General features: G+C 47.2%; 1 protein-coding gene across 2 annotated transcripts; it reads left to right on the top strand.

The window, feature by feature from the left end:
• The first annotated feature begins 1,966 nt into the window (after positions 1 to 1,966).
• Positions 1,967 to 26,223, top strand: PNCK (pregnancy up-regulated nonubiquitous CaM kinase). Of its 2 annotated transcripts, XR_014788021.1 has the most exons (13): positions 1,977 to 2,118; positions 9,313 to 9,424; positions 11,353 to 11,484; positions 12,555 to 12,629; positions 13,447 to 13,585; positions 14,852 to 14,975; positions 16,987 to 17,062; positions 17,190 to 17,302; positions 19,601 to 19,679; positions 20,734 to 20,821; positions 22,240 to 22,358; positions 24,304 to 25,664; positions 25,778 to 26,222. XR_014788021.1 is itself a non-coding variant. In XM_084836038.1 (12 exons), exons 2-11 carry the CDS (start codon positions 9,348 to 9,350, stop codon positions 22,348 to 22,350), a joined length of 1,014 nt encoding a protein of 337 aa, XP_084692164.1. In that variant the 5' UTR covers positions 1,967 to 2,118; positions 9,313 to 9,347; the 3' UTR covers positions 22,351 to 22,358; positions 24,304 to 26,223. The 2 variants fall into 2 exon arrangements, 1 of the variants encoding a protein (XP_084692164.1); XM_084836038.1 differs by having other exon boundaries at positions 1,967 to 2,118; positions 24,304 to 26,223.
• Positions 26,224 to 26,712: the final 489 nt, after the last annotated feature.

Here is a 26,712-nt window from a genome sequence, read left to right as displayed (position 1 = left end):
TAGAAATGTTGCTCTAGATCAAGGATGGGCAATTCAGGAACTCTGGGAGCCCATTTCCATCCCCAGGCCGCCTAGTGGCCACACCCCTGCCACTGCTGCGCCACCAAAATTCAGTGGCATTGCAGCAGCTACATAAATTGGTGGTTTGCCACTGAATTTCATCAGAAAACTGCAATGGGCTGAAAAGGGACAAACGTAGCTTGTTTTCAAGTCAGATTTGTCAGTTTTCAGCCTCGGTCACTGTTTGATGCTGAAATTTGACAGCTAGCCACTGGTGGTGGTTGTTTTGCTGCCGCGGTGCCACCAAATGTTGGTGGCACAGTGGGGGGCAGCAGGGGCCATCCTGGAGGCCAGGGTGGGTGCACAAGGCCCATGGGCTGCATGTTGCCTACCCCTGTGCAAGATGGATCCTTGTAGGCTGGTAAAAAATAGTAAGTAGAGACAAGTGACCACTGAAACATTTAATCAGGTCATTTGTCTCTATTATCATCACAATATTCATGGGGGAAAACCCTTAATATTTCTAAATCTAATCTTGCACATTCCCTTCACTATACCAGCAGAAACACCTGTTGATGTTAGCAGTCACTGTCACGATGTCCTGGCACAGAGTCTGGTGCCTGGTGATAATAGCCAAGGCGGGTAGAAATGAATGAGGAACTGAGAGGGAGGGTGTACCTGGGAGCGGGGTGTGTGCCACACAATAAGGTTTGGGCCACCCTCAACTCTTCAAGTGTGGTATGTGCACCAAGCTGGGGAAGGCTGTGCGAGTGTCTTGTGCTAAACAAACTGTTGGCATAGATGCAATTCTATGCCATCTTATAGGGGGCACTCTCCTGGAAGCACGGATGTATCCTTTGGGGTGGCTCAGAGCTTAATATGGGTTGCACACCTTCAGTGCTTTATTTCATTTCTATATGAAATTTCTGTATGCATTGGCTGTTATTGGCATGGGGGCACCATCCTTGACAGTGTTTTACACTGTCAACAAGTCACTTCCTGTTTGGCTGGAGCATGGCACCTTCCCTTCTCCGTCTGGGAAGGGGACTCAGCAGCCACCTGGGGCTTCTGAAGACCCCACAAGAGGGTGGCCTGTGGTGCCTGGAGTTGCTGCCCCTATCCGCCCTGTGGAAGGGTAGCCTGACAACTGGGGATGAAAAAAACCCCGTTTTGCATTGAGCTAGACATTGTAACTTTTAAGAAGTTCCTTATGCTATGGAGTTCAACAACATCTGGAGGGTGACAGGTTGTCCAGTCCTGCCTTACGGAGTGGTTCACAAGCAAGACATGAAGGGAACAGGCCCCCCTCTCCCATTGTTGTCCCCAGCAAAGAAGAAGAAGAAGAAGACAAGCCAAGATGGTTTGGCCTTAGGTTTTAAATATTAAATTTTAAGAGTTGTTCACTATTTTGCAAATGACTGGTTGTCAATGCAATAAAATTGTACTGAACTGATAATAATCATATGCATTATAGTGTTCAAGATGCATCCCATGTATAATCTCGCAATCCTTACAACAACCCCGTAAGGTAGGTCTGTATTATGTCCATATTGCAGATGGAGGAATGGGGAGCACTGAGGCACAGATTGTCTCAGCTAAAGCCACTAGTGAGTTGGTGGCAGAGACGGCGTTGGAACAGAAGACTTCCTCCTGATTGGTAGATCAGTCTCCTGGTGCATCACTATGCTACAGCAATTCTCACTGTTCAGATTCGGAGGTATGCTGCATCTGCCCTTGGAGGTTCTACTTTAGCGATCGTGCCCCTAATTAATTCCCTGCTGCTAGAACTGTATCCTCTACTGTTCCATTCCCAGGCAGCAGCTCTGGATAGTCCAGCTCTGGAGTGGCCGCGAGTGCGCCTCTCCAGTTGATTTCCAGCCGTTCCTGGAGGACCACATGGCTGCCTGTTATTTCCTTACAAGGCAGGGCTGGAGAGATACTTTAAAGGGAGACGGATGAGGAGGGTGGAGTAAGCCAGCGCGCCAGGCGTGGAGAGGTGGGCTGGGCTGCTTGATTGACTGACTTGAAAGGAGGGGGCTCGCGGATGGGGAGGGGGCTCCCTGCCTCTAGCATGGGCTAACTCCGGAGGGCGCTCAAGACCGTCTGCAGCAGCAGCAGGTAGGAAACGGGGGGAGGCGGTGCTGGGAGAAAGCAAGGTTTGGGGGGATGGGGGGTAGGCCAAGTGGGACCCCTTGTTGCAGCCCCCTGCCTGCGTGTGCCCACGCACACATCGGCACACAGACACACGCGTGCACACACGATCCACTCACCCCACCACGCGACTCGCATGCTCTGCCGCCAGCAATCTGGGAACCGCGCAGGATGCGGACGCCAAAGGAATGTAAACGAACCCGGATTGCAGTGCAGGAAGCGCCCAGGGTGGTGGCGGAGGATCGGATGAGGGGTGAAACTTGGAGAGGTAGGGGCGCCTGGGCTGGGGAGAGCTCTCCCTGTGTGTCTATGCCCGCGTCGCTGGATGTTTGTATCTGTGTCTGTGTGTGAGAGAGAGATGTTTGGCAGCCCCGCGGTTGCCCGGTGCTGCTGTGTTTATGCTCATAGCAGGGAGCTTCCTCGCCGAAAGAGAAGGCGGCGTGTCTTGTTCACACGGTAATAAAAGCCCTGCGGGAAGGCTGATGTTTATGTATGTGCTAAAAACACACACTTGGGTATGCGTGTGCGAGAAATCATTTTAGGGGGGCGGGTGAAGGCGGGAAAGTGAGCGAGGCTGCAACCCTAAGCACGCTTGCTAGGGAGTAAGTACCATCGAGTTCAATGAGACTTCGGAGTAAAATGCTTCAGGATTGCACTGCCAATAAAGTTGCTATGAACCTGTGCGGTCTATCCAGCTGAGAAACTTGGTTGTCGATGAGCAAATAATGGGTACCTCTAATTCGCTGTGGGTAAATAATGGATATTGAATTTGCGGTCCACAAACCTCTGTGTATTTCTGTTGTTGTGTTTTGGGTCTGTGGAAGGACTACAAATCATTCTTCTTTGCCGTCCAACCAAACAGGTGGGTGGATGCATCATCGGCTGAAGAGGGTGTGCAAACCTATAATATTTAATTAATCCGTTTGTGGCTTCTGGATGCACGCAGGGCTTGTATGTTGTACTTCTGTAGTGGAGCTCATGCTATGCTGTTTCTCTACTAGCTTCATCAGTTTCTACTTGTTTTATCATTCTGAGCTTGTATCAGTCCATCCATATATTCTTTTCTGTTTCCACCCCCTACACCATTACTCATCCATCCATCAGTCTGTCCAGCCATTTTCTTGACTGCCCACATGGTCAGTCCTCTTTCCCAATACAGTGATTACATGCTTATCTGCGTCTCCTATAAAAAATGCCTCCCTCCTTCATCTAATGCTCCATCATCTTAATTCTACCCCTCTTTCTGCCCCAACTCTCATCCTCCTGGTTATTCCCACTCATCCATCCATCTGCAAATCCTCCCTCCACATGCCTATTTATATCACTCATACCTCCATATCTATCTATGCAGCATCAGGTCATATTGCCACAAAACAAGACTACACACATGTATGCAGACTTCTACATTTCTCTTGCATGCAAACTCTTATTATTCGAACCACAGATTCAAGTGTACATACAATACACATTCATACTGGCACATTTTTGAAATAGCATAAATGGACACACATACGTGCAGTCTTATTTTTGCAGTAGATGATAACACATCTGCATTAATCAGATATTGCTGCTGCATTATCATTTTCACATGCAGCCCCCCATTCCACACACTCTCGACACAGTAACATGTCAGACAGCATACAAACATACTACATCTCTATAATATGTCACACAAGGTTGTGCATTTCACAAATTGTATGCATTCACACACGGATTCCCAATATGCAGGCAACACCCACCTCACGCCAAAGGAATAAATATTACATTCCTCCAACACACACCATCTCCATTCATAAAAAGAAGTAAGAGCAGCTGAACACCCCCACCCCCCAACAGCTATATGACACAGTGGTCCTCTCACATAGGTTCTGTCTGTGACCAAACACATTCAGTCACAGACAACTACATAGCCAATAAGTAACTGAGTTCAGAAGTTTATAATGACCACAACACCAGTATAATGTGGTATAATGGATAGAGCAACCTTCCCCAACCTGGTGCCTTCCAGATGTTTTGGACTTCAATTTCCATCAGTCCCAGCCAGCATGGCCAATGGTCAGGAATGCTGGGAGATGTAGTCCAAAAACATCCAGAGGGTATCAGGTTGGGGAAGCCTGGGATAGAGTATCAGACTCTGAGTGGGAAGAAGTCCTGCCATAAATCTTGAAGGTGGCTTTGCGCAAGTTATTTCCTCACAGGCTTGTGAGGACAAAAAAAGGGTAAGATCCCAATTATGTTGCCCTGAACAACTTAAAGGAAGATATAAATGTGACAGGTAAATAGAAGCAGCTTGCTAATGTGCACACTTACTCACTGATAGACCTTCTGGTCAGCAACTAATTCTTCTAGAGGGCTACTTTGCAAATTGCTGGTAGGCTGGGGCCTTCAACCCCTATACTCTAGCAACCTGCTGACAAGATCTTTTGTCATGCTTTGCACTTTTCTCCACTCCTCTGGATGGGCAACTGATGAGGCAAGGTGGCCTCTCTCAAGGACTAAAGTTGACTGAGGGGCCTCTGGTTGCTGGCTCCTACATTGAACAGTACTCATTTTCCACACACCATAACACGCTTAGCATATATCTACTGCCAGTCATCCATATACACTTGACCATCTGAGGTACAAAATTCACAGCCCTACTAGCCACATACAGTTTTATTTCTCTCTCTCTCTCTCTCTCTCACACACACACTCCCAGTCTAGCATGGAAAGGCATGCCACAGGTGACAAATATACCCAGTCAATGAGTGGGCACCTCCTTTGAGTACAATGCACCCATGTAGATTCAGTAGTTCCGTAGTAACAGTAGAAGTCATTTCATAATAATTAAAAGTGTTTGCTATTTCTTAACTATGCCAGGTGAGTTATGGTGTCAGGAGGGACCCCGAGCAGGGGAACCAGTGCATTTCTGCATGCTACATTTCACCCCCTGCCAGATCAAGGTCAGGTCTGTGAGAAGGCCAGGCAGGCTACCCTCTGTCAAGGGTAAAAACCAAATTTTGTCCTCACTGCAACACTACCTCCCTTTCCCCAAGTGCAGCTTTTTTCTTAACTCCTGCGGGGGAAAGTAAAAGGGATGCCCTCAAGGGTATGGACTGTTTCTTGCCTCTAGTGACCCCAGTTATGGATGAGCAGATGAGATGATGTGGCAGGAGATCTGTGATCAGATCTCCTGCTGCTTTTAAAAGAAGTTAAAAGCAGCTATGGGGTGGTAGTTTGGATCAGGGCCATAGTGCTGCAGGAGGGGTGTTTTGATCTTTCCCCCTGGCATTTTCCTGATCTAAATTGCCCCCTCTGAACAGGCATTTTGAGCAGCCTCCATTAGGCAGAGTGAGGCAACTGCCTTAGGCAGCAGATACTGAGGAGGGGCAGTGGTGGCACCCCCAGCCATTCCCCTCTGTTGGAGGAGAGAGCTGTGTGTGTCACGCAGCCTTAGGGGGTGGTGTGCACCCCCTAAGCTAGCCTGCTGCTTTCATTTGCAGTCCCGTCATCAGTGTTGAAGTGAGGTTCAACTTCCAGTCCAGTCAGATTCAGGGTGAGCAAGTGGGAGACAGATTTGACCCACGAGTCAAGCATTCTAGCAGCCTTCCCCAAGTTGGTGCCCTCCACCCATGCTGGCTATGGATGATGGGGGCTGTAGTCCAACACATGTGGAGTTGGAGATGGCTGCTAGTTGGTCCCATCCAGCATCAATAGCTTCAGTTATCAAATGCGTGTGCTCAGTCACTGCATTACATACACCACCACCACCACCATCATCATTATTATTATTTTATGATTTAATCAATTTATACACTGCTTACCATATCTAAAAATATCTATAAGAATGCAGGACTTTTTTTGTCTAAACAAGCATAGAATTGCACCCTAAGTGGTTTACAAAATCAAAAATTAAAATACTCATAATAAATACAAAACCACATCAGTTAAATTGTTTAAAATATTTAAAACTAAAACTAAAAATACAGTAAGTACTAAAGTAACTGGGCTGCACAGTAATTCAGGGAAGTCTTGGTCAAAGAGATTGGTCTTTAACAGGCACCTAAGACATTCAGAGTCCTGAATGCCGGGGGAGGGCGTTTCAAAAGATAGGTGCCACAATGAAGAAGCCCCGCCAGATGGCAATCTGCAGGTTGCAATCCAACCAGCAAGGCCTCCTCTCATGATTTTAGTGATCACAGGGTTCTAGCCCTGGGAAGGTGATTGATTTTACCCGATACACATAAAATCCCAAGAGAGAGTGAGATGAAAGCGTGGAATATCGCTTTTTTTCTTGTTGCTTGAAAATCTATTTCTTTCCACTGGAAACTAAGGCCAGCTTTTTAATATACCTGGCCAGGCCAGGTTTTCTTCTGTTCGGTTGGTGATCCAAGTTCTTGCCCATATCCCATTCATTTCAATGGGATTGTGCAGGATAAGCTGTAAAAAGTTTTCCAGATTTTGACCCTGACACAGCCTCTCTTATTCTGGAAATTAATAAAAGGATAAGATACCATATCTCCTAATAACTATTTCCTTTTTGTCTTATGCATAAACAGGAAGTCAGTATTAAACATTAAGGGCACAATCCTATGCATGTTTCGGCAGAAAAAAGTCCTACAACTCCCAGCATGCCCCAGCCAGCATAGCTGTCTCTCTCTCCCCTGAGCCATTCTTTTATCAACTATTACCATTTTCCATTGCTAGCATATAATATACACAATTGTAGCTGTTAGCATATACAATATTCCTCATTTTTATGCGTATCCCTTTGTATATGTTACTGCTGGAGCAGGGTGAGTGGAGAGTCAAAGGCACTATATTTACATAGTACTTTTCTTGTTTGTAACTTAGGATTGGGTTGTCAACTGGCCAGAAACAAACAACTGAGTCTGGCCTGATTCTGTGTCTTTTAATAGCAGCTAGATCTGTAGAAATCAGTAAGCAAAACTTTTCAAAGCATAGATATAAACATTATTGCCTGCTGATGACTGCAGGAACTGATGGGTCAGGACAGAGGCCAGCAAAAAAAAGTTGGCAACCCTGGCTGGATGTGGCATATTAATACACAGTGATGTGGGTAGGCAGGAGGGGTGTTCATATTGTAAGCTTTTCAAGGCCCAACGCTGATCTTTTTTGTTGCTGTTGTTATGTGGCCATACCTGAACAACCTCTTAAATAGCCAGGAGATGAATCCCAAGCAAAGGCAGAATTCTATTAAAATGCCTGTACAACCAAAAGTTTGGGAACCTATGCCCTTGTATATAACACACACATTGCCCACTGCTTAATGTCTTAAAGGAGAGATGCAAGCATACAATTTCAGTACATGTGTGTAAAATTGGGGGAAGCAGGGTTCAATGTAGATTTAGAAAATCAAAAAAGAAGAACGCGTGTTGTGGTTTTCTTTGTTTTTACACTTTATAATTATAGCAATGTTACCAATATAAGTTGAACAGTCACCTTTTAAAAAGTGTAATTTAAGGAAAGAGATTTGTGCCTTTGGCTGAGATCCTTAATGGCCCTTATTTCTTAACAGGCATACATGTTTATTGTTTAAAACAGTCTTTTGCACGCAGAGCTCTGAGTTTTCAGATTGGCGACTTTGAGAAGACACAAGGCTTTTGTGGGACACAAGGCCAAGATCTCAATCCTTCCACAGCAGCTTGCAGGCAACTGCCATTTCTATAGCTTCTCCTCCTTCCATCCCAAACCTTTCACCTCTGTCTTGACAACGGGAGGGCCAGGTTTCATCCCTACAAGAGCAATTTTTGGCCTAGGGGGCCTCTAATTGCTGGTCCCTAATGTAGAGTTATTGGGTTGTCCAGAGAAATTGGTGCTCAGAGGAATAAGCAGATGTAATCTGAAACTTGTGTGCCTGTCCTAAAATGGTGCCCCTGGAATGGGTGCAAAGGATCAAGGGAGCCTGGAAGCCACACACCCACTGACACGAGAGCAATAATATTGAGCGTGTTGGGGTTGGCTTTGGTCTGTGGTGAAAATCCATTCTGCATGTGATCAGAGGCACTCTGTTATTTACATGTTCCAGAACCGACCCCTGTCATTGAAAATAGCTTCTTGGGTTCGGTTAAGCATCATTGCTTCTCTGACTGCCCATTGTTTCTTTTATTACCAGTGATCAGTTTTTGTCTGCCATGTGCAAATTTGCTCTAAGGCCAGACCAGCTTGGAAGTAATGGGTTGTTGTGGCCTGATGGAGAAGGAGGCCTCTGTAGACTGCAGCTCCTGGGGAAAGTGGCAGCAGTTGCAAAGAGCCCGTGGCCCCTCTTGACAGAGTGACATCTTCTGGTCAGTTCATGGAAAGACTTGCAAAGCTGGCCGAGGTTGTTGTGGACAGAGGTGGCCTTAGCACCAGGCGAAGTGGGGCAACCACTTCAGGCAGCGGATTTTGAGATGCCATTAAATTAAGGATTTTGAGCAAAATGGGTCATTGGGTGGCCATTGGCCCTCTTTAACAGAGGACAGTCCTTTATTTGAAGGGCTGCCAGAGGACAGTCCTCTATTTCAAGGCCTGGCCTGTCCAATTCCAGTTTAAAGATCCAGAACTGTTGCCCATCAACAGTGAGTGCGTACGAAGCAGACTGAACAGGCAGGAATGCAGGTCACCTGCTCACGGTCTTCCGCACTGTGGTGAAATGAACTGTATTTTCTATGTGAGTTATAATTATTTTAAAATTTGTGCTATGCATATAAATCAGCATATGCAAATTTTATGCAAATTGGTGCCCTCTTTTGTCCTCCTTTTTCTGATGTATTTCCTCTCATTTTGGCCATTCATATGTGGCCACCCTAATGGGAGATGGTTGGATCTGATCCATGAACCACAATACCATCAGGAAGTCCTCCTGTCTCATTCATTTCATGAATGCTTGAACAAGAGAACAAATGTCCTGGTGGTTTGTATCCCCAAATTAGAGCACATGCGTGGGTGTGCTACTGTTTGGATTTTCCACCTCAGGCACCAAAATGTCATAGTACAGGCCTGTGTGGAATCCTACATTTGATCGTTGGTCAGAATCTCGTGACACAGAGAGGAACAAGCAGGATGTTTCTGGCCGTTGGAGCCGTGGGAATGGGCTGACCCCATCTCCATGATCCTTGTGAGTGTGTGTGTATGTGTGTGTGTGACATTTTTCTCCTCCTCCCAACATCTCTGTCCCAGCTCTTTCTTCACCGCCCTGCTCACTGCTGTCCGCGATGCCGCTCGGGAAAGGCTGGAAGAAAAAGGTCGAGGACATCACCAGTGTCTACAACATCAAAGAGAAGCTGGGCGCGTGAGTGAATGAAAAGCCTGGCAAAAGGCTTGTGTGGGCACTGTTTGCTGTGTGGGTCCTGCTTGGATTCTGAGCCTCCTCTCCCACTCCATTCCTTGATAATAAAGCTCCTTTGCTTTCCATGCTCTGGGATGCCCCACCTCTACTGGTGCTTTTCTTCTACAGTCTGAACTGCTCTCCTGTTTCTCCACCCACCTTAACATCTCTGTCTCTCTCTCTCTCCTTCCAACCTCCGCATCCCTAAACCAAACTCAATCTGATGGGGCTTCTATAATGAGGCCAAGCTGTGGTTTCTTCCCCTGCCCCCCACTGCATAGCACCACTTCAAAATCAGGCAATGGACAAATGCTTAAATACAGCATGCAGCCTTCCCCAACCGAGTTGCCCTCCTGATGTGTCTGACTGCAATTCCAACCTCCTGAATGACCTGGTTGGGGGATGATGGGAGTTGTAGTTGGAATATAGCTGGAGGGCACCAGGTTATGGGAAGGCTGCATTAACGTAAGATGCTTTTCCTAGGGGGCGGGGGGGGGGGAAGGTGACATATGCAGCTTTGCGCTATACTACCATGTCAGAGGTTTGAACCCCGCTCTTCTAGCTCCCAGCACCAGGGCGATGCCACCCCAAATCTGCCAATCTTGGCCCGGGCTCCCCCTGCTTTTCTCACCCTGCCCCCCCCCCGCACCAGTAGTTGGACATGTGCCGCTACAGGGTGCATCTTCTGCAGAGAGACCCCAGGAATGCTGCAGCCTGTTTCCGCTTCATTTGCATGCTGGCATCCCATTGGCTGTGAGGGGCTCCTAGACATATCTGACGTGCATGGGACAATAATAGACCAGGAGCCCAGGGAGTTTGGGGAGGGGGGGAGCTACTGAAGGGTTAACCCTTTCCTAACTGAGTCCACAAATCTTTTCTTCTTTTCATTGGGATGAGGGTGGGCGGGTGGAGTAGAAATAGATGGTGCTTTCAGGAAGGGCATGGAACCTGGGTTGTGCGATTGTATGCTGGAGTATGACTCCAAAGTCATTCCCCAAAACTTCTGCCGAAGCGTAAGCACAGATTCATGTGCACTTGTCGGTTTTCTCTGTAGCACCAAGTGATCATACTTCACGTATGTGAATGGGACTCATCTGGCATGTACATGCACTGTCACCTGATAGCAGTTTAAATACTTTTTGTTTGAGAGAACTCACATGTTTATATCCAAGGATCATCAAGTCATAAGGCATCAAGGGTTGCACAGCCATGTGTGAATCAGCTCTAAGGTAGGGTACAGGTAGGGCAGGAAAGGGAATCAGAGAGCCTCCTGTCTTCTGTGAGCACTTGTGGTAAGTCTCAGAAAGTTGTACCACTTTTGCGTTTTAGTAGCACTTGGATCATCCTTCCTGTCCCCCACCCCTATTTGATTTTATTAAGTAATGAAATCCTAACTGGTGGCTTTTCTGGCCGTTGTTCCTTTGCCCCAGCATGCTTTGGTGGAAGCTGAGATCTTTTGCACTGGGCACAAACTCGGTCTGCAAAAACCTTCCAGAAATATCACTATGTTAAGAATGCTGCAACTTGTAAATGCTTTACTAGCAGCAACATCAGCTTTTCCTCTTGTCCTTCCCATGTCTTGTTTAACATCCAGCCTGAGAAAGGAATTCCATGCAGTGCAAAAGCTAATTTGCTGTGTTGTGACTTTTAGGCTGCAATTGTACACCGACTTTCCTGGAAGTAAGCCCCACTGAACTCACTGGGCCTTGCTTCTGAGTAAACATGCATAGGACTGTGCTTTAAGTTGCTACCACAACTGTTTTGGGGATTTGTCTAATGGACCATAATGGCTGCCAGCATCTTTAGTGACATTCTAATAACCAATATGTGTGGGATGTATGTATGTGCTCATCTTGTCCCTCCTTGACCCTTCTGCTGCCTTTCTCTGACAGAGGGGCCTTTTCAGAGGTGGTCCTGGCACAGGAGCATGGATCCCAGCGCCTTGTAGCCCTCAAATGTATTCCTAAGAAAGCCCTGCGGGGCAAGGAAGCAGCTGTGGAGAATGAAATTGCTGTACTCAAAAAGTAAGTCAGTGTGTCTGTATTTGTGTTCCTGTTTTCAGAGTCTAAAATGAGTCCCAGGGCTCTGTCCCAGAACCTCTTGTCAGTAACGGTGCTCAGCTCTGTTCAAATGCTGTTGTAAGTGACTTGAGCATGTACAGAAAACCTGTGTCATCAGAGTCCAGTCCCCACAGATTAGGGTGGCCAGGTGCAAAAAAGGAGGGGCCTCCTGTGCTATTAACAGTTGCATAGCAGGACTTTCAGCCAGTGTAGTTTGTCATGCAAGCATCAGGCCACCTTACCACAGATCTAGGATTAGGGGGGAAAAACCTTTCTCTTTTGAGCCAGAAAATGTGGCTTCCACATAGGTTTGACACACGCACTGCTGCCTTTCCAATTTTTTTAGGCATTATACATGGATGAGTCACCTAGGGTTGAAGGAGTAGTGCAAGGGGGTCTCCTTTAGAGGGGAAGGCAGTGGAGTTGGCATCCTGCAGTCTTATTTATTACATTTATATCCCACCCTTCCTCCAAGGGGCTTACAGTGTGGTACAGGTTCTGCCCCCACCTACTCATAACAACCCTAGGAGGTAGACAGGGCTGGCTCAAGACATTTTGCTGCCTGAAGTGAAGGACAACATGGCATCCCCTCCCATTCCATGTGCAGAAGCAAACTGGACTGGCAGCTGAAACTTACTTCAACACTGGCTGTGGGACAGCATCCTCCACTGCACCTGAGGGCAGTAAGTAGGCCATATGGTGTACACAATCCCATCCTCTAAACACCTTGCTGTTACTCCCTGCCCCCTCCTCAGCAACTGCTGTCTGAGGCAACTACCTCACTTTGCCTAGTGATAGGGCTGGCCCTGGAGGTAGGTTAGGGTGAGAGGTAGTGACTAGCCGAACCTAGTGAGCTGCATGGGTGAATGGGGACTTGATCCTGCATCTCCCCAATACTGGTCCAACCACTATACCACTCAGCCTTGTATGTATGTGTACTTAACTTTTGTTATGTTCTCAACACAAGCCCAGGAGTTTTGACTGTGCTCTACTCCTCCATCTCTTAATTTCTGTTAATCTCACTGGTGTTGCAGGATTCAGCATGAGAACATTGTGGCTCTGGAGGACATTTACGAGAGCCCCACTCATCTGTACCTCGCCATGCAGCTGTGAGTAGCAGCCCCTTGCACTCTGAATTTGGTCCTACTGTTCTGGTCTGGGGTGGGGGATTGCTCTTTGGAGGCGGTTAGTCCTTTCTTGAGAGACTAGGAATGGCAGGTGTAACAGTTTGTCTTGTTTAGCACATCTGTGTGCATGGTGCTAAGCAAAAAATAGGTAAAAATAAGGATAGGTCCCTGCAGCCAATGAGCATGTAGTCTAAATGTTGACAGTAGAGGAGGCAACAAAGGGAAGGGAAGAATGGGAGATGCAAGGGATGAGGGAACTAAGGCAGCTCCAGGTACTTAGGCCTTGTCACAGCTGGGGCTGGGATGACGGCTAAGGGCTTCAGCCAAATGCTTTATGCAAAAGGAGGCTTTTGAAGATGGATCTGAAGGGAGAGAGGCAGTTCCATAGATCCTCCGGTTAGAGGATCCCAGCTCAATGGGATCACCATTAAATTAAATTAAACCAGGCTTTGCTCTTAGTATCAGGGAAGACCAGACAACTCAGCAAAAGAAAGAGAAATTTTAGGGACGAGCTGTATCACAGAAGGCTTAGAGGGCATACCAGTCAGGGAGCTAGGCAAAAACTTTATTGCTTCTCTTAAGCAAGAACAGAACAACAGGGAACTCATAACTCCAACAGATACAACTAAGTCCAGTGCCACCTAGTGACTAAACTGCATAATGACACTATCCACACAAGGCAGATGTCAGGACCCCTGGATTCTCTTCCCAGTTTGAGATAAAGGTCATATCTAACTATTGGATTAGTCTGGGTGCTGAGGCAGATTCAGGATGTAAACCAGCTGTCTCTGGCCTGCAGTGTGACAGGAGGAGAGCTCTTTGACCGTATCATTGAGCGGGGCTACTACACGGAAAAGGATGCCAGCCAGCTCATCCGGCAGGTGTTGGAGGCTGTGAACTACCTGCATGATCTGGGCATCGTTCATCGGGATCTCAAGGTGAGAGTGCAAAAGCACAGGGCTGCTTTGGGGGCTGCCTGTAGGCTCCATCACAATAGGTGAGGGAGGGAAGCTTACAGACAAGGACTTTGAGGAGAAGGTGCTCTGAGGCTTTGCTCAGAGAAGCCTAGTTTTATGATGTTGACAAGAAAGCAGGGGTAGGCCACCTGAGCCTTCCAGATGTGTTGGACTAAAACTCCTGCAATCTCTCCAACACATCTGGATGGCCCCAGTTTGGGGAAGGCTTCCCTAAAACTAGCAAAGCATGTACTCTCCCCCAATCCCCCAATTACATAAATTCAGCAAATACAGGGTTGGAACACCCACTTGCTGAGATAAACATGAAATTCGTCCCTGAAAATCCAGCTTCCATAACCAGCTGCCTATCAACACAGCACCACCCCTGTTTTCCAGATTATGGTGACCTGGCTGAATTTAGAACTGTAAGTGGGAGAGAGTAAACTACTGTCATTCCATGGGGCTAATGTGAGGTCAGCTACAAATACTCTGGAAATATTGCACCAATATACACCCTACATATAAAAGCCAGATCCTAGGTTACATCTGTTTGCCACATGCTAGCATGATAAGATATGAAACCAGGGGTGGAGCTTACTTCCCATGGCAGCCTGGGAATATCTAGAACTTAAACATAATATCAGTAACAAATTCAGCCCAGATGCACTGGTGGCCTCAGACATTTATCAGATAGCACAAGCTGTGACAGACTGAACTAAGACCAACAAATTCCTGTATAGCTTGGTTTGAGATACTGAAGATTAAATGGAATGCTGACTTTAATTTTTGTGAATCGCCCAGAGAGCTTCAGCTATGGGGTGGTATAGAAATATAATAAATTAAATGAAATGAGTTAGAAACTAAACTGAAGTCCTGTCATGGGAAAGCAGCCTTAAACTATCTAACATGGGTCTCGGACTGTGGCTTATACAGCAAAAGATTTTATACAGGGTGCATCAGACACCAGAATGATTCAAACGCATGGACATCTCACAAGATAATAAGTGCTGGAGATGTGACAGTTTGAATGGCTCATCTAGTTCTTGCGTTGCCCAGTAGTGATGCCTTTCTGACTTGAGGCCCTAACCAGGATCAGCATGGTCTGGGAAACCTTACTCAGGGCTGGATGGCGGAAGTGTTTACTCTTTGTATTGTATTGAAAAGTGGGGTGGGGGATCTAATAAATGGTTAAGAAGAAAAATATGACCATGATGTGGGTAACCCCATTCTGTGTTGCTCCCCCAACAGCCTGAAAACCTCCTCTATGCCACTCCGTTTGAGGATGCCAAAATTATGATTACAGACTTCGGGTTGTCCAAGATTGAGGCTGATGGAATCATGTCCACAGCTTGTGGCACCCCTGGCTACGTGGGTGAGTGACGAGTCTGACAAAGGGTGAGGAATGACAGCATTGCAGGCTGGGGAGGTGGGCAAGTAAGATGGGTGGTGCTTCTCTTATAGCAACCCTACTCAAGTAGGTGGCGGGGGTGGGGTGGGACACTACCTATTTTAGCCTCCTTGAATGTAATTAAGGCAAATTGGGAAAAATGGCTTGGTTGGCCACTATCTTTCCAGGGCTAAGAAAATGTAGACTAAAGAAGTTCCTTCAGATCCATGAAGTATGGACATCATTGTGCTGGGATGGTGAGGTGAGAGAGGATAAGGCCTAAAACATAGAGCATGGTTCCATTGACAGGCCTCTCAGTGACATTGTCCAGCACAAGGACATGGGTGTATAAGCAGAGCTGAAATTTGTGCTAAACATACACACAACACCAAATAAAAATCTGTGGCTAGATCACCCAAATACTGTGCTGCAAAAAACATGAATTCTTCGATCTGTATAAATTATGTAAATATTCATGATTTCTTCCATTTTACATAGTGTATCATTCATTTTTCAGTGTTTTGCAGCATTTATTCTGCGCCCACCATGCATGAGGAAGGGGCAAGGAATGGTACAGAACACTGATGTTGTACTTTTCAGCCACTGAAAATCTTACTCCCCTTGCTTTTGAGACTTTGCCAGCCATTACCCATACATTTTGAACATATTTTTCAGAACTGTAAGAGCTAGAAACTTTTTCTTCTTTTTGATTTTCCAGGCAAAAGCTGGGATTTTCAGGGAGCTGAATTCTGCGGCTTTTCTGTGCCCCTGCAGAACTGCAGCATACAACCCTGTCCGTAATCCATCGGATCCTCCCCACTGGAATGATTCAGAAGTGGGTGGGCTGGTGGTGACCTGGCCCAGCCATGGCATACACAAAAGTCAGACCGGGAGGAGGTTGGGGATACTGTAGGTAGGGCTGCCCCATGCTGTCAAGGTTGCTATGCTACATATGCCTACAGTGGTAGGTAGTGAACAAATATGGTCTAGAACGTAGTGCCACTGGCAGGGCCAGTGTCCAGGGTAGGCATGGCTGGACACCTGCCAAGAGCTCACACCCAGCAGGGACCCACTGAGGAGCAATAGCAGCTAGTGACAGTGAGAAGCGGGGGGCAAAGGGGTCCTATTACGAAAAGCTCCACAAAAGCTGCCATCCCCTCAGGCAGGACTCACCAGGGATGTTGGAGGGCCTTTTCACAGGTGAATTGTTTCTCAAGGTCATATTCTAGAAGGTGCCTGATAAGCATCTGACATGGGACTCAAGCTGTGGCTTGTACAGCATAATATTTTATACAGGGTGGATTGGATCCCAGAATGCTTCAAACACCTGGGCATCTCACAAGATAATAAGTGTTGGAAGTGTGACAGTTTGAATGGCTCATCTAGTTCCTACGTTGCCCATTAGTGATGCCTTTCTGACTGAAGGTCCTAACCAGGATCAACATGGTCCAGGAAGCCTCACTCAGGGCAGGATGGGGGAAGTATTTACTGTTTGTATTATACTGAAAAGTGGGGGTCTTGCCCAAAGGCCCTCAAAAACCTGAAGCCAGCACTGACCACCCACATAAGGCTTAGCAGCAGGCTGTCTTCCCAAATGCTGTCACTTGAAGTGGAGGTTGTGCTGAATTTAACCTAAAGAGAGAGGTCTGGGTGGGAGCCCTGCTGTCTGTCCTGGAAGGAAGCCCTGCTCCTTCATTATCAGTGTGGAGGGACAAGGTTGCAGTTGCAGAGTAGAAAGAGAATGGCGCTCTGTATGTACTCAGAGGCACTTTTCTTTGTACCAGACCGGGGCTTAGCCACAGATGGGAGGGCTGGTCTTCAGTGGGTGTGGTCAAGAGGAGGGGCAGGGCTGCACAACCAACAGCACCATGCAAGAGAATGGGGGAAGGGGTCCTGTGGGGATGGTGTACTGTGCTGCAAGAGGTGGAACTGGAGGTGGGGGCTTGCGACGAAGTCCAGGCTTTCCTCTCATGCTTGGCCATTGTGTCTTCCGCAGCCCCTGAGATCCTGGAGCAGAAGCCATACGGAAAATCCGTAGACTCCTGGGCGCTTGGCGTCATCTCCTACATCTTGTGTGTATCGCTCCCCTCCTCCCCTGAGCAACCTATTGCATGTTAGCCCTGGGAGCAGCCCCTAAAGGGCGCTCTGTACATCTTTGCACACCTGTGTGAGATTTAATGCCTTTGCTCCACCCTGCAGGCTTTGTGGTTATCCCCCCTTCTACGATGAGAATGACTCTGAGCTTTTCAACCAGATCCTGAAAGCTGAATATGAGTTTGACTCCCCGTACTGGAATGATATCTCAGAGTCAGGTGAGTGGGGACAGCAGCATGGGAGCAGATACTCAAAACCATTCAGGTTCAGAGGCTGCAGCAGCTCTTTCCTCAAGACACCCCCCTTCTCAGAGGCTAGTTTTACTGGAGGGCTGTATTGAGGATTGGGCAGAGGGTGGCAGGCCATACCCTCACTACTGCTCCCTAAAGCAAGAGTGCCGTCTCTCAGCCATCCACCCCTCCATACAGCCCCATGCCTCTTGATTATCATTTAGTCCTCCCTAGTTGCCAACTTCAAGATGCCAGATTTGGCCCAGAGGCTGTCGGTTGCTGTTCCCTGCTTTTGCTAGGTAGAGAACCAACACTGGGAAATGCTCCCCAGATGCAAAATATCTCTTTGCCAAATGTAGCTGTTATGGTTCCATTGCATGGATCTCTCTCTTTCTGAGGTGGTGCAAACTGCATGAGCTTGCTCTGTGCAGTCAGATCATTGCAAGCGTTGTGTACCCTGAATTAAGCTGACTGCACTAGCTCTTTGCCTGTCAGGTCACTTTGATTGCGTCCAGCCATAGCCCATTGTACTTCTCCACCTGTCAGCATAGCACAGCATGGCAGTGTGAAGGGAAAGATAGGCAGCAGGACTTCCTTCATCAACCTGAGGCCCCCAACCTAATTTCAAAAGCCCTCTGCCACCCATCAGCTCAGACCTCTGACATGAACAATCTGACCCTCCCCTGGAAGCCTGCTGAATGGGGAGGGGGAGAGCGAGAGAAGGGGGTGGCACAAAGAGGAAGAGAAAAAGGGGTTGCCCCACCCACTTCAGCTCTGCCTTGTCCTCCACTGCCTTGAGCCCCAGCCACCATCACCACCATGACCCTACAGCAGATTAGCCCCAAGTGTGGAAACCCAGAATCAAATTCTCACTCAGCCATGAAGCTGAAACCGAGTCAGTCGCTCACTCACTCTCTCCCTCTCTCTCTCTCTCAGCCTAACCTATGTTGTTGTGGATATAAAATGGGGTGCAGGGGAAACAGGGCTGGCTTGAGGCTTGAGGGCCTCCTTGACAAAGTGCACTCTGGTAGGTCCACTCCTCCATTAGTGGGCCCTGGGGGCTTACCTGGTGGCAGTGCGAAGGAACAGTGGCGCTTTGAGCACTGACAGTTGACTGAGTCAGGTTGCTATTTTAACTTCCCACAATGCCGTTGAACAATGCTACGTTGGGGGCATTTTGTGGGAAATTAAAATGGCGGCTAAGCCCAGCTTAGAGCACTGCACTGGAATTCTGTTTAAAGGGGGACAAAGTGGCACCAGTCACGAACCCTACCAGGACACTGGGATGGCCAGTGCTAATCCTAGCCCAGCACAGCAGGTGCAAAACTGTGTACACATTTTTTGGAAAATTTATAAAACACCCTTCATCCACTGAGCATCCCAGGGCAGTGTATACATTTTAAAAACAATTTCTTTTTTAAGAGTTATTAGTTTTCCAAAACAAGATTAAGCAAACCAACAGAAAGAAAAATAAATAAAAAGAAACACATTGGATTTAAATCTACTTATTGACAGAGACTACTACATTTAACATATATGTATATTTTCCCTTTACATTACCAAGATAAAGGTGGAATCCATAGGCTCCTTGGATTTTTTTCTTTATAATTCTTCACCATAACAGATTAAATGTAGTCCCTTTTCCATAGTCTGAGGAAAGGCTTTGACAACTACTGCTGTGTATGTCCCTGATTAGTATATAGAATAAAATCCTGCCATATTTTATAAAAATCAGATGTTTGACTTTGCTTTTAGCTAGTTTCAATTGATATGTCAATTTTCCTGCCAATATAAAAACCACGCCACTAGAAATTAAAAGGCGAAAACAAAGCAAAAAGCAACAACAGCTCTTCAACCAGCTAACCAAAATATACATCATCATGCACTTGGAGAAAATACGGGATGTAAAAGGTTTTAAAAAAAAATTAAATACTTATAAGGGGTGTGTGTGTGTGTGTGTGTGTGTGTGATTGAACCCGAGTGTCTTCAAGAAGTACAAACCCAGACCCAGGTGAGAACAAGGCCTCTCTTCTTGCAGATGGCTTTTCAGATCCTCAGCAGCTGCAACCAGTGTGTCACCAATGACAGAAGGGGTTAGCATCTCTTAATCTTATCTCCCCACCGCCCCAATTTGTCTATCCTGCTATATTTAACAACAAAATGGCAGTTCGGCAATCAAGATAGTTGGTGTAGCCATGTCAAGGGCAGCACTTGTACCCTCTATGGTCACCAGGGAAACGCTTCCTTTGACTCAACCGTGAGGCTTGTGTCTTTGTTTCCACACAGCCAAAGATTTTATCCGGCACCTTCTAGAACGTGACCCTGAGAAACGATTCACCTGTGAACAGGCCCTGCAACATCCCTGGTGAGTCCCGGCTGAGGGGATGGTGGCTTTTGTGGAGCTCTTGTTGGGAAAGAGAAATAAAGAACTTTGCCCCCTCCTAAGATTTCTGTTTGGGAGTGTCATATCACATTGAGTGGTGAAGAAGAGTGTGGCGTAACTAAGAAAAGCATATGCTCCTTGTGGCGGAAATATAGAAATATGCTGCATTAGAAAATGTACAAGTTTAGTTTGTATTTCATGATCCAAACTGCCTACATTTTGAATATAAAGTTTCGTATCATATGAACAACTTTGGGAGGGGGCAATTCTGAGCAGAGGCACAGCCATGTGGAAGGGTTTCTTAAATCCTGTTTCTCCTCTCTAGTTACCCCTTCCCATGGCTGTCTCCCAATGGACTAAAATGTATTTTTACCCTGTAATGATGGGGTAAGAACCACTTGAGGCAATCTGGAGTGGAGAAACTGTGTGTGTGCATGTGTGCAGGGGGGGGGGGAGAGACGGTTAAGCACACCAGTCCCTGTACAGTTTCTCCATTCAAAATTTCCCTTCTAAAAGCTTTCTTTCTTTCTTTCTTTCTTTCTTTCTTTCTTTCTTTCTTTCAAGATTTTGAGGTTCTATTAGACCTGTTTGTGCATAACATGAGTTAGCCCGCAAGAGCAGGGGAATTTCTAGATTGAATTGCCTTTGTTTTCTAGTTAACACAAATATTGCTTTGATTCCACATCTCTCTGTATTTTGCTGGATGCTCAGACACCATCTGCAGATCTAACGTTAAATGCTTCAGTTGGTTTCTATAAGCAATCTTACAGGAAATGAAATATGTGGCAAGATAGCATATTGACTTGGGACAAAGACCAGTCCTCTGTCTCCACTACACATTTGGCAATGCCCGCAACTCCTTCACACTTTACGTGTGGCCCGTGCTAAACACCAGTGCCATGAGACTTCCACATGTGTGCCTGAAGTGCTCCGAGTGTGAGTTGCACATCAGTTCACCTGGACCATTCCTTGGCCCCTCAACACCAAAAGAAAACAATGTAATGGAAAATTGGTCCCTGCCTCTTGTGTATTTCAGGATCTCTGGGGATACAGCTCTGGACAAAGATATTCATGGCTCTGTGTGTGAACAGATTCAGAAGAACTTTGCTCGCAGCCAATGGAAGGTAAGAGGTTTAACTTTAACTTGAGATGGGGAAGGTTCTGCACGCCTTTTGCAGTGCTTAATTTTAAAGAGTGGAACTGGAGCTCAAGCCTATCTGTACTCCCTAGTCTGGATGGACGGTGAAACAGAGACTGGGTTCGGATGATCACCAGAGGAAAAGAAGTCGTTGAGGTGTGCAGTGGAGGTGGCTTCCAAACCACCCCATAATCCTTACAACAAGCCATGGATTGTGGGGTGGTTTGGAAACCACCCCCACCATGCACCTCGCTGGGTTTGGATGACACGGCGACCTGTACTGCAGTGAGGGTAATTAGAGAAATGGTGGGTGCATGAGTGGCATGCACAGAGCAGGGAAAAGAAGCCACAGTGGCTTCTTTTCCTGCTGATTGTCTGAACCCGGCTGGTGTCATTCTAGGCCATTCTCTTATTATTAAGAATGAGACACTCCATTCTCAGTAATAACATACAAATAGGGCTTGAAACAAAATGTTCCAATGTATCCTCCCCTTCTTAACAGCTGTGCTGCTCTTGAGTGTTCTAGCCAGCCATTCCTTCGTTCAGGAGACCCCATTTAACACCCCCTACCCCCCCGATGCGCCTTTTAAAAAAAATTTTCAGCTGACAGTCAGTATTCTGCAGCTGAGCCACAGAATACTTACCCCCTAAGTTTTGTTTCTTAAAAAATGTTTTTTGTATTTGTGCAAGGATTGCGGTTCCCCTGAGCATGGTGGCTTCTCCTTCTTATTTCTTATTGTCCCTATTTGGCTCCTGTTCTGTTGGCACTCACCACCTGCGTTTGCGATTAGAAGGAGTGATGTTATTGCAGTGTTGAGCCCTGGCTCAATTTATCCACATTTTAGGGGGCATACTAGGCAAGTGGATAAAGCTTGCCTTTCAGCATAACCAACTGCTAGCCATGAGATTGGGCAAGGCAGGAAGGGAAAGTGATGGTTAGGGCTGCCAACATTTTTTTTTTTTTTTTACTGGCCCTGTTTCTGCACCTTTAATAGCAGGGCAGGCTGACACCTAGAAATTAAGTACATGATGCTTTTCTTATTCCATATACTTGCCAGGAAAAACTTTAGCTGCTTCATTTCTGTATGTAGCATCTTCATCCCAACTTTGGGTCTTTTGGTTATTTGCTGGTTTGGAGTTCCCTGCTCCAGGGTGACCTGATCTCCCCTCCTTCAGCATTTTACCACTTTCCATCTAGATTTTCCAGCTTTACAGCCAGCCCTCTGTAGTTATGCCTTTAACAGCAGTTTGACGTGTGGATGTTTAACCAGAGAAAACGCTTACCCCACATCGAAAATTTTCACTTGCTGATTTCTGCAGCTCAAGCTGCTCTTAAAGGCACAAGAGCAGGCCAGGCAGTTGTCTGTTCAGCTGGCAACCTTATCCACATGTCTGTTCTTGCAGCGAGCAATCAATGCCACATCCTTCTTGCGCCACATCACCAAGCTGGGACCTGGTGCAGAGGGCGAAGAAATTGGAGAGGCTACGTCTGGAGGACAGCATGGGAAATGGTGACCAGAGAGGTGGGTATGTCAGAGAACCACATTGCCAGCCAGGGGCTGCTGGGATCTCAGGGAACTTCCAGATGGAAGGGTCCTAGAGCTAACAACCAGAAGGCACTTATTGCAGCTATTCTGTCTTTTCTTACTTAATGGATTTTCCATGGTGAGAAAAAAGATGGAAGAAGTGTTGGGAAAACATGGGAGGGTTATGAGTGGAACATGTAGTTTGGAACCCACATACAAAACAGGGAACAAGACAGGGTAATGGTGCTATAAAAGCCTTGTCTGGAAGCACAGGACTGTCACTTTTTTTCTCTACTGCCCCTGTACCTTTAACAGCAGCTTGTCATCCAGAAATCAAGCAGATAGCGCTTTCCCCAGCATAGAGATAAAGGGAAGAGCTTTGCCTACTTAATTTCTGCCTCAGAAGCTATACAGCAGAGTGGCCAAGACTGAGAGCCACATCTTCAAGAGAGAAATGTATCTGTGTTCTGGTTCCATACCCCACTTCCCATCTCCTAGCCAAAGACAGATTAACGGCAGGCCTTGGACACATGTCTAACAGGCTCCCTATTTTCTTTTTTAAAAACTGGGCTAGGCAAATGTTAACTCTAAATTCCAATTCATATTAATATATTCTGTGCATATATAGCCAGGGTGGGAAACCTCTTTCAATCCGGGGGTCAAATTCAATTTTGGAGAAGCTCTCAGGAGCTGCATTCCACACGCCAGCCTATCTTAGCTTAAAGCTCTTACTGCCAAGAACTGAGTCTCAGGAGAGGCAGTTCAACCTTTTAGAATGGGGAAGAAACATGCAAAAGTCAGGAAAGCAACACATGATTGGCAGTCAAGGGAAAGGGGTTGTGGCCAGGAAAAGGGGCATAGTGAATTTGGGAAGCCCCGAAAGCTAGATTTGGGTCCCGGGCCTAAGGTTCCCCATATATAGTCAACCTTGTTTTTAAGATGTTCAGAGTTTATATAGGTGGGCATGTGTATGCAAGCTTCCATGTTCCTTGGGACCTAGGGATCCAATGAATGAACTTCTCTCAGCTTAGACTGAAGGAGCCTATGGCTGCTTTCATGAATGCAGATCCATGGGTCAGTTGTACAGTGGACACCTGTCCATGCACAACATAAGCTGTGCAGGGCCTGCTGAAATATGGACTGGGGAATTACTGTGTGGATTTATGGCTGGTGTCCAGCGTGGCTCTTGTGCCAGGTCATCCCCGTCAACACTGCTCCAAGAGGTACAGGGCCTCCCTAGGTAGTTTCTTCAGCTTCCTGCTGCATTGCGTTTGTAGCTCCAGATGGCACAGTTGTAGCCTGAGAGGGGAAAGTGAGGCAGTGATGACGGTGTTGGGCACAGTGTGAACTGCTATAGGTGAGATCCTATTAGGTGGGGGTGGTTTGAGGGCCATTCCTAGCGCCGTGCCACCAGATTCAGTGCCAGCAAAAGACTGGACAGTTTGCCAGCAATTTTCTTGAAAAGAAGCTGAATTTGGCCATTTTAGTCTTCCTTAGTCATTTGCTGCAGAAAACAGCTGGGTTGTTTTGTCACCGCCACGAATTTTGGTGACACAGCAACCACGGGGGGGGGGGCAGGAGCCACATGCTGCCCGTGGACCACATTTCGCCTACCCCTGCTATAAGGCAGTGTGACTCAGCTGAACTGTGCAGAGAGATCCAGTTCACCCACAGGCTGTCCCCTGTCCTGTGCACCTGTTGCTCCTGGTGAATGCTGACACCCCAGCCCTGGCTGCGCATGCACTGCACATGGACAGCATCATGAGGAAAACAGGGTAGCTGGGACTGAGGCTCTGACAGCATACAGAAAGGGGCAGGACAAATAGCCAATCCAAGATCAGGGCTACAGGAGGTGGGGCTGGTTTGCCATGGGAATTCTGCAAGGGTGGGGCTTGTTTCCACAGCAACCTCCTGTCTTTAACCCATTTCTTGCCATCCACAGGTGCCCGAAGAGCCTGGGCCGCTGCCCTTTGCATGAGCTACCCTCCTGCATGCGGCTTCACAGCCACGACGCTGCGCCAGCGCTCTCGCCCAAGGGGTGGGGGTGTCCTTTCATTTCCTGTTCCCCTGCCTGGGGATATCTCTGCTCTGAGGGGGTGTGGGAGTTAAATCAAGTCAACAACAATCCAGCCTGCTTTTAGCAGAGTCCAGAGTTGCCCTGTCTAGGACCAAAATTCAATCCCACCCTTGAGGCTGGTGGACCCATCACAATCCCACTGCGTTACTCACCTCACTTTTGTCCATGTCAGCTGCAGAGGCCGGCAAAAGCGCTGGAGGGTCAGGGGAGAAATGTTGTGGTGGGAAGGTAAAAAAAAATCTCTCCCCCCGCCCCAGTGATCCTGTTAGGGGTAATTCCAAAACTGATTTGAGATTATCTTTCTCCTCCCCTTGAGAGTAACAAAATGGTAGCTGCAGTACAGAAAAGAGCTGGTGGAGCTGAAGGACTCCAGAGTAGCAAGACAGCTGTGTAGGAAGAGTGGAATCTGGAATACCAAAGCAGCAGCCATCAGCAGAGCTGAGAGGCCTTGAGGAGTACCGAACCTGAGACAGCTAGTGACAGCTGGGTTAGAGTCAAGGTGCGGTCGGATAGATCTTTGGGGAACCTTGGGATTTGGGTTTCAGAAGGGGCATGGCTTGGCTTTGCCAAACTCCCCATAGATGAAGACCGTTGCAATCTTTCAAGCACGGTGGGAGTGATTTAATATCGCTGCCCTCCAGACAGACTTACATTTTTTCTGTCCTGGGGTGCAGTTGGGGGACAAATAAGTTCTTTTTTCAGTGAAGTTCAGTTTGAACCAGGAAAAAAGTCAGTAGTGAGAAGCACCTATTAGCTAGTACTCATAATCTCTCTTTCTCTCAAACACACACACTCCGACCCCAATCCTGGGGCAGTTTTGCAACCATTTTAAAAATGTGTGAGGTTTTTTATTTCTGTGGGTAAATTGAAGGAAGAATATATCTAAGCATAAACACATATGCACTGCTTTTAAAAATAGCAAAAGAAAAATGTAAAGCCTTCTTTGTCAACAAGGCACGGGGCAAGCAAAGACTGTGGGCTGACCCATCTTCTTGGCATGGGAAGCACCCATCCAATCCAGCATTTGACTTGCTCATAAGTATATCATGTGAGTTGTGAAGCTGGGTCCACACCATGGGGGAAGAACCTGCTCTTAGGAGGCTACATATAACTTTACCTCCAGTTGGTTTTGGGGGGTTTTGAATTGCTAGGCTGACTTAGAGGAGGTCTTTTCAGAATTCTAGGGGAATGAAAGAGCCCACAGGGTCTTGTTAGGAGAAGATATTGTCTGGATGGGTTAGGTCAGGCTTCCCCAACTGGGTGGCCTCCAGAGGCATTGGACTACAACTCCCCTAATTCCTAGCCAGCATGGCTGGGAATTATAGGAGTTGCAGTCCAGCGCCTCTGGATGGCATCTGGTTGGGGAAGGATGGGTTAGGTGCTCTGCTTAAGTTAGTGTCAGGGCCATCACTGCTGTACACCTCTCCCCATAGTAGGAAGTGAACTGGCCCATATAGGACAGTTCTACCATCCAGTCTGAATGAGATTTGCTTCTCTGAAATGGAGCCCAGGGATGCCCCACAAAGGGTGTAGGCAATCCCCTGTATTCCACACACACCCTTCCAAAAAAGACCTTTGGTGGGGAAGGTCAGTAGCCCTCCCTGGTACCCAAAACCCTCCACCACCTGCCCTCCCCCCCACCTTCCTGTCGGACTGAACATTTGCTTTGCTGTGTTGCTCGGAGCTGGAGATTTTCTTGTGGTTTTTGTGGGGACTGATGGGGGTTGTTTCCTTCATGCTTCCCCTTCCCCCCACACATGTGTCAATAAACAAATGGAAACAGTAATACCGTGTGGGAATGGCTATCATTGCCTGGTGGGCATGACTGTAACATTCTTCTCCCACCCCCAGCTTATAAAACAGGGGTGGCCTGGGGGCCAAATCCAAACTGCCTGGTGTTCTAATCTGGCCCTAGAGGGTTCCCCAAATGGCCACAGGCCTTCCCCTGGGTCCACCCCATTTCTCCCATGACTGCCAGTCATGTGATGCTTTCCTGGCTTCTGCATGGGTTTCCCCCATTCTAAAAGGCTGAAATGCCTCTCCAAAGGCTTTTTTTACCAGCAGTAAGAGCTTTAAGCTATAATAGGCTGGTATTTGACCCCACCCCTTCTATGGGGTGATAGGACACTCCCTTTGGGGGCTTTGACTACCCCCGAAGATCTCCTTTGGGCAACTGTGCAGACACAGTGGTGGTGGAGAATAATGGTTTCTTCACTGGCATCACTGCCGTGGAGTAGACATTCAGATGGGCCCTAGCCTGTGTTTGGCCAGACT

Source organism: Heloderma suspectum, chromosome 2 (genome assembly GCF_057233095.1).
Source record: "Heloderma suspectum isolate Gila_16-S chromosome 2, 16-S_ref, whole genome shotgun sequence".
NCBI classification, from domain to species: domain Eukaryota; kingdom Metazoa; phylum Chordata; class Lepidosauria; order Squamata; family Helodermatidae; genus Heloderma; species Heloderma suspectum.
Note: the sequence above shows the minus strand (reverse complement) of the source record. Positions and strands in the feature narration are given on the sequence as shown.

Coding starts and splice junctions, on each gene's coding strand:
- PNCK (XM_084836038.1), top strand. CDS start 9,348: ATGCCGCTCGGGAAAGGCTGGAAGAAAAAGGTCGAGGACATCACCAGT. Junction 9,425..11,352: donor ATCAAAGAGAAGCTGGGCGC/GTGAGTGAATGA, acceptor TTTCTCTGACAG/AGGGGCCTTTTCAGAGGTGG. Junction 12,630..13,446: donor CTGTACCTCGCCATGCAGCT/GTGAGTAGCAGC, acceptor TCTGGCCTGCAG/TGTGACAGGAGGAGAGCTCT.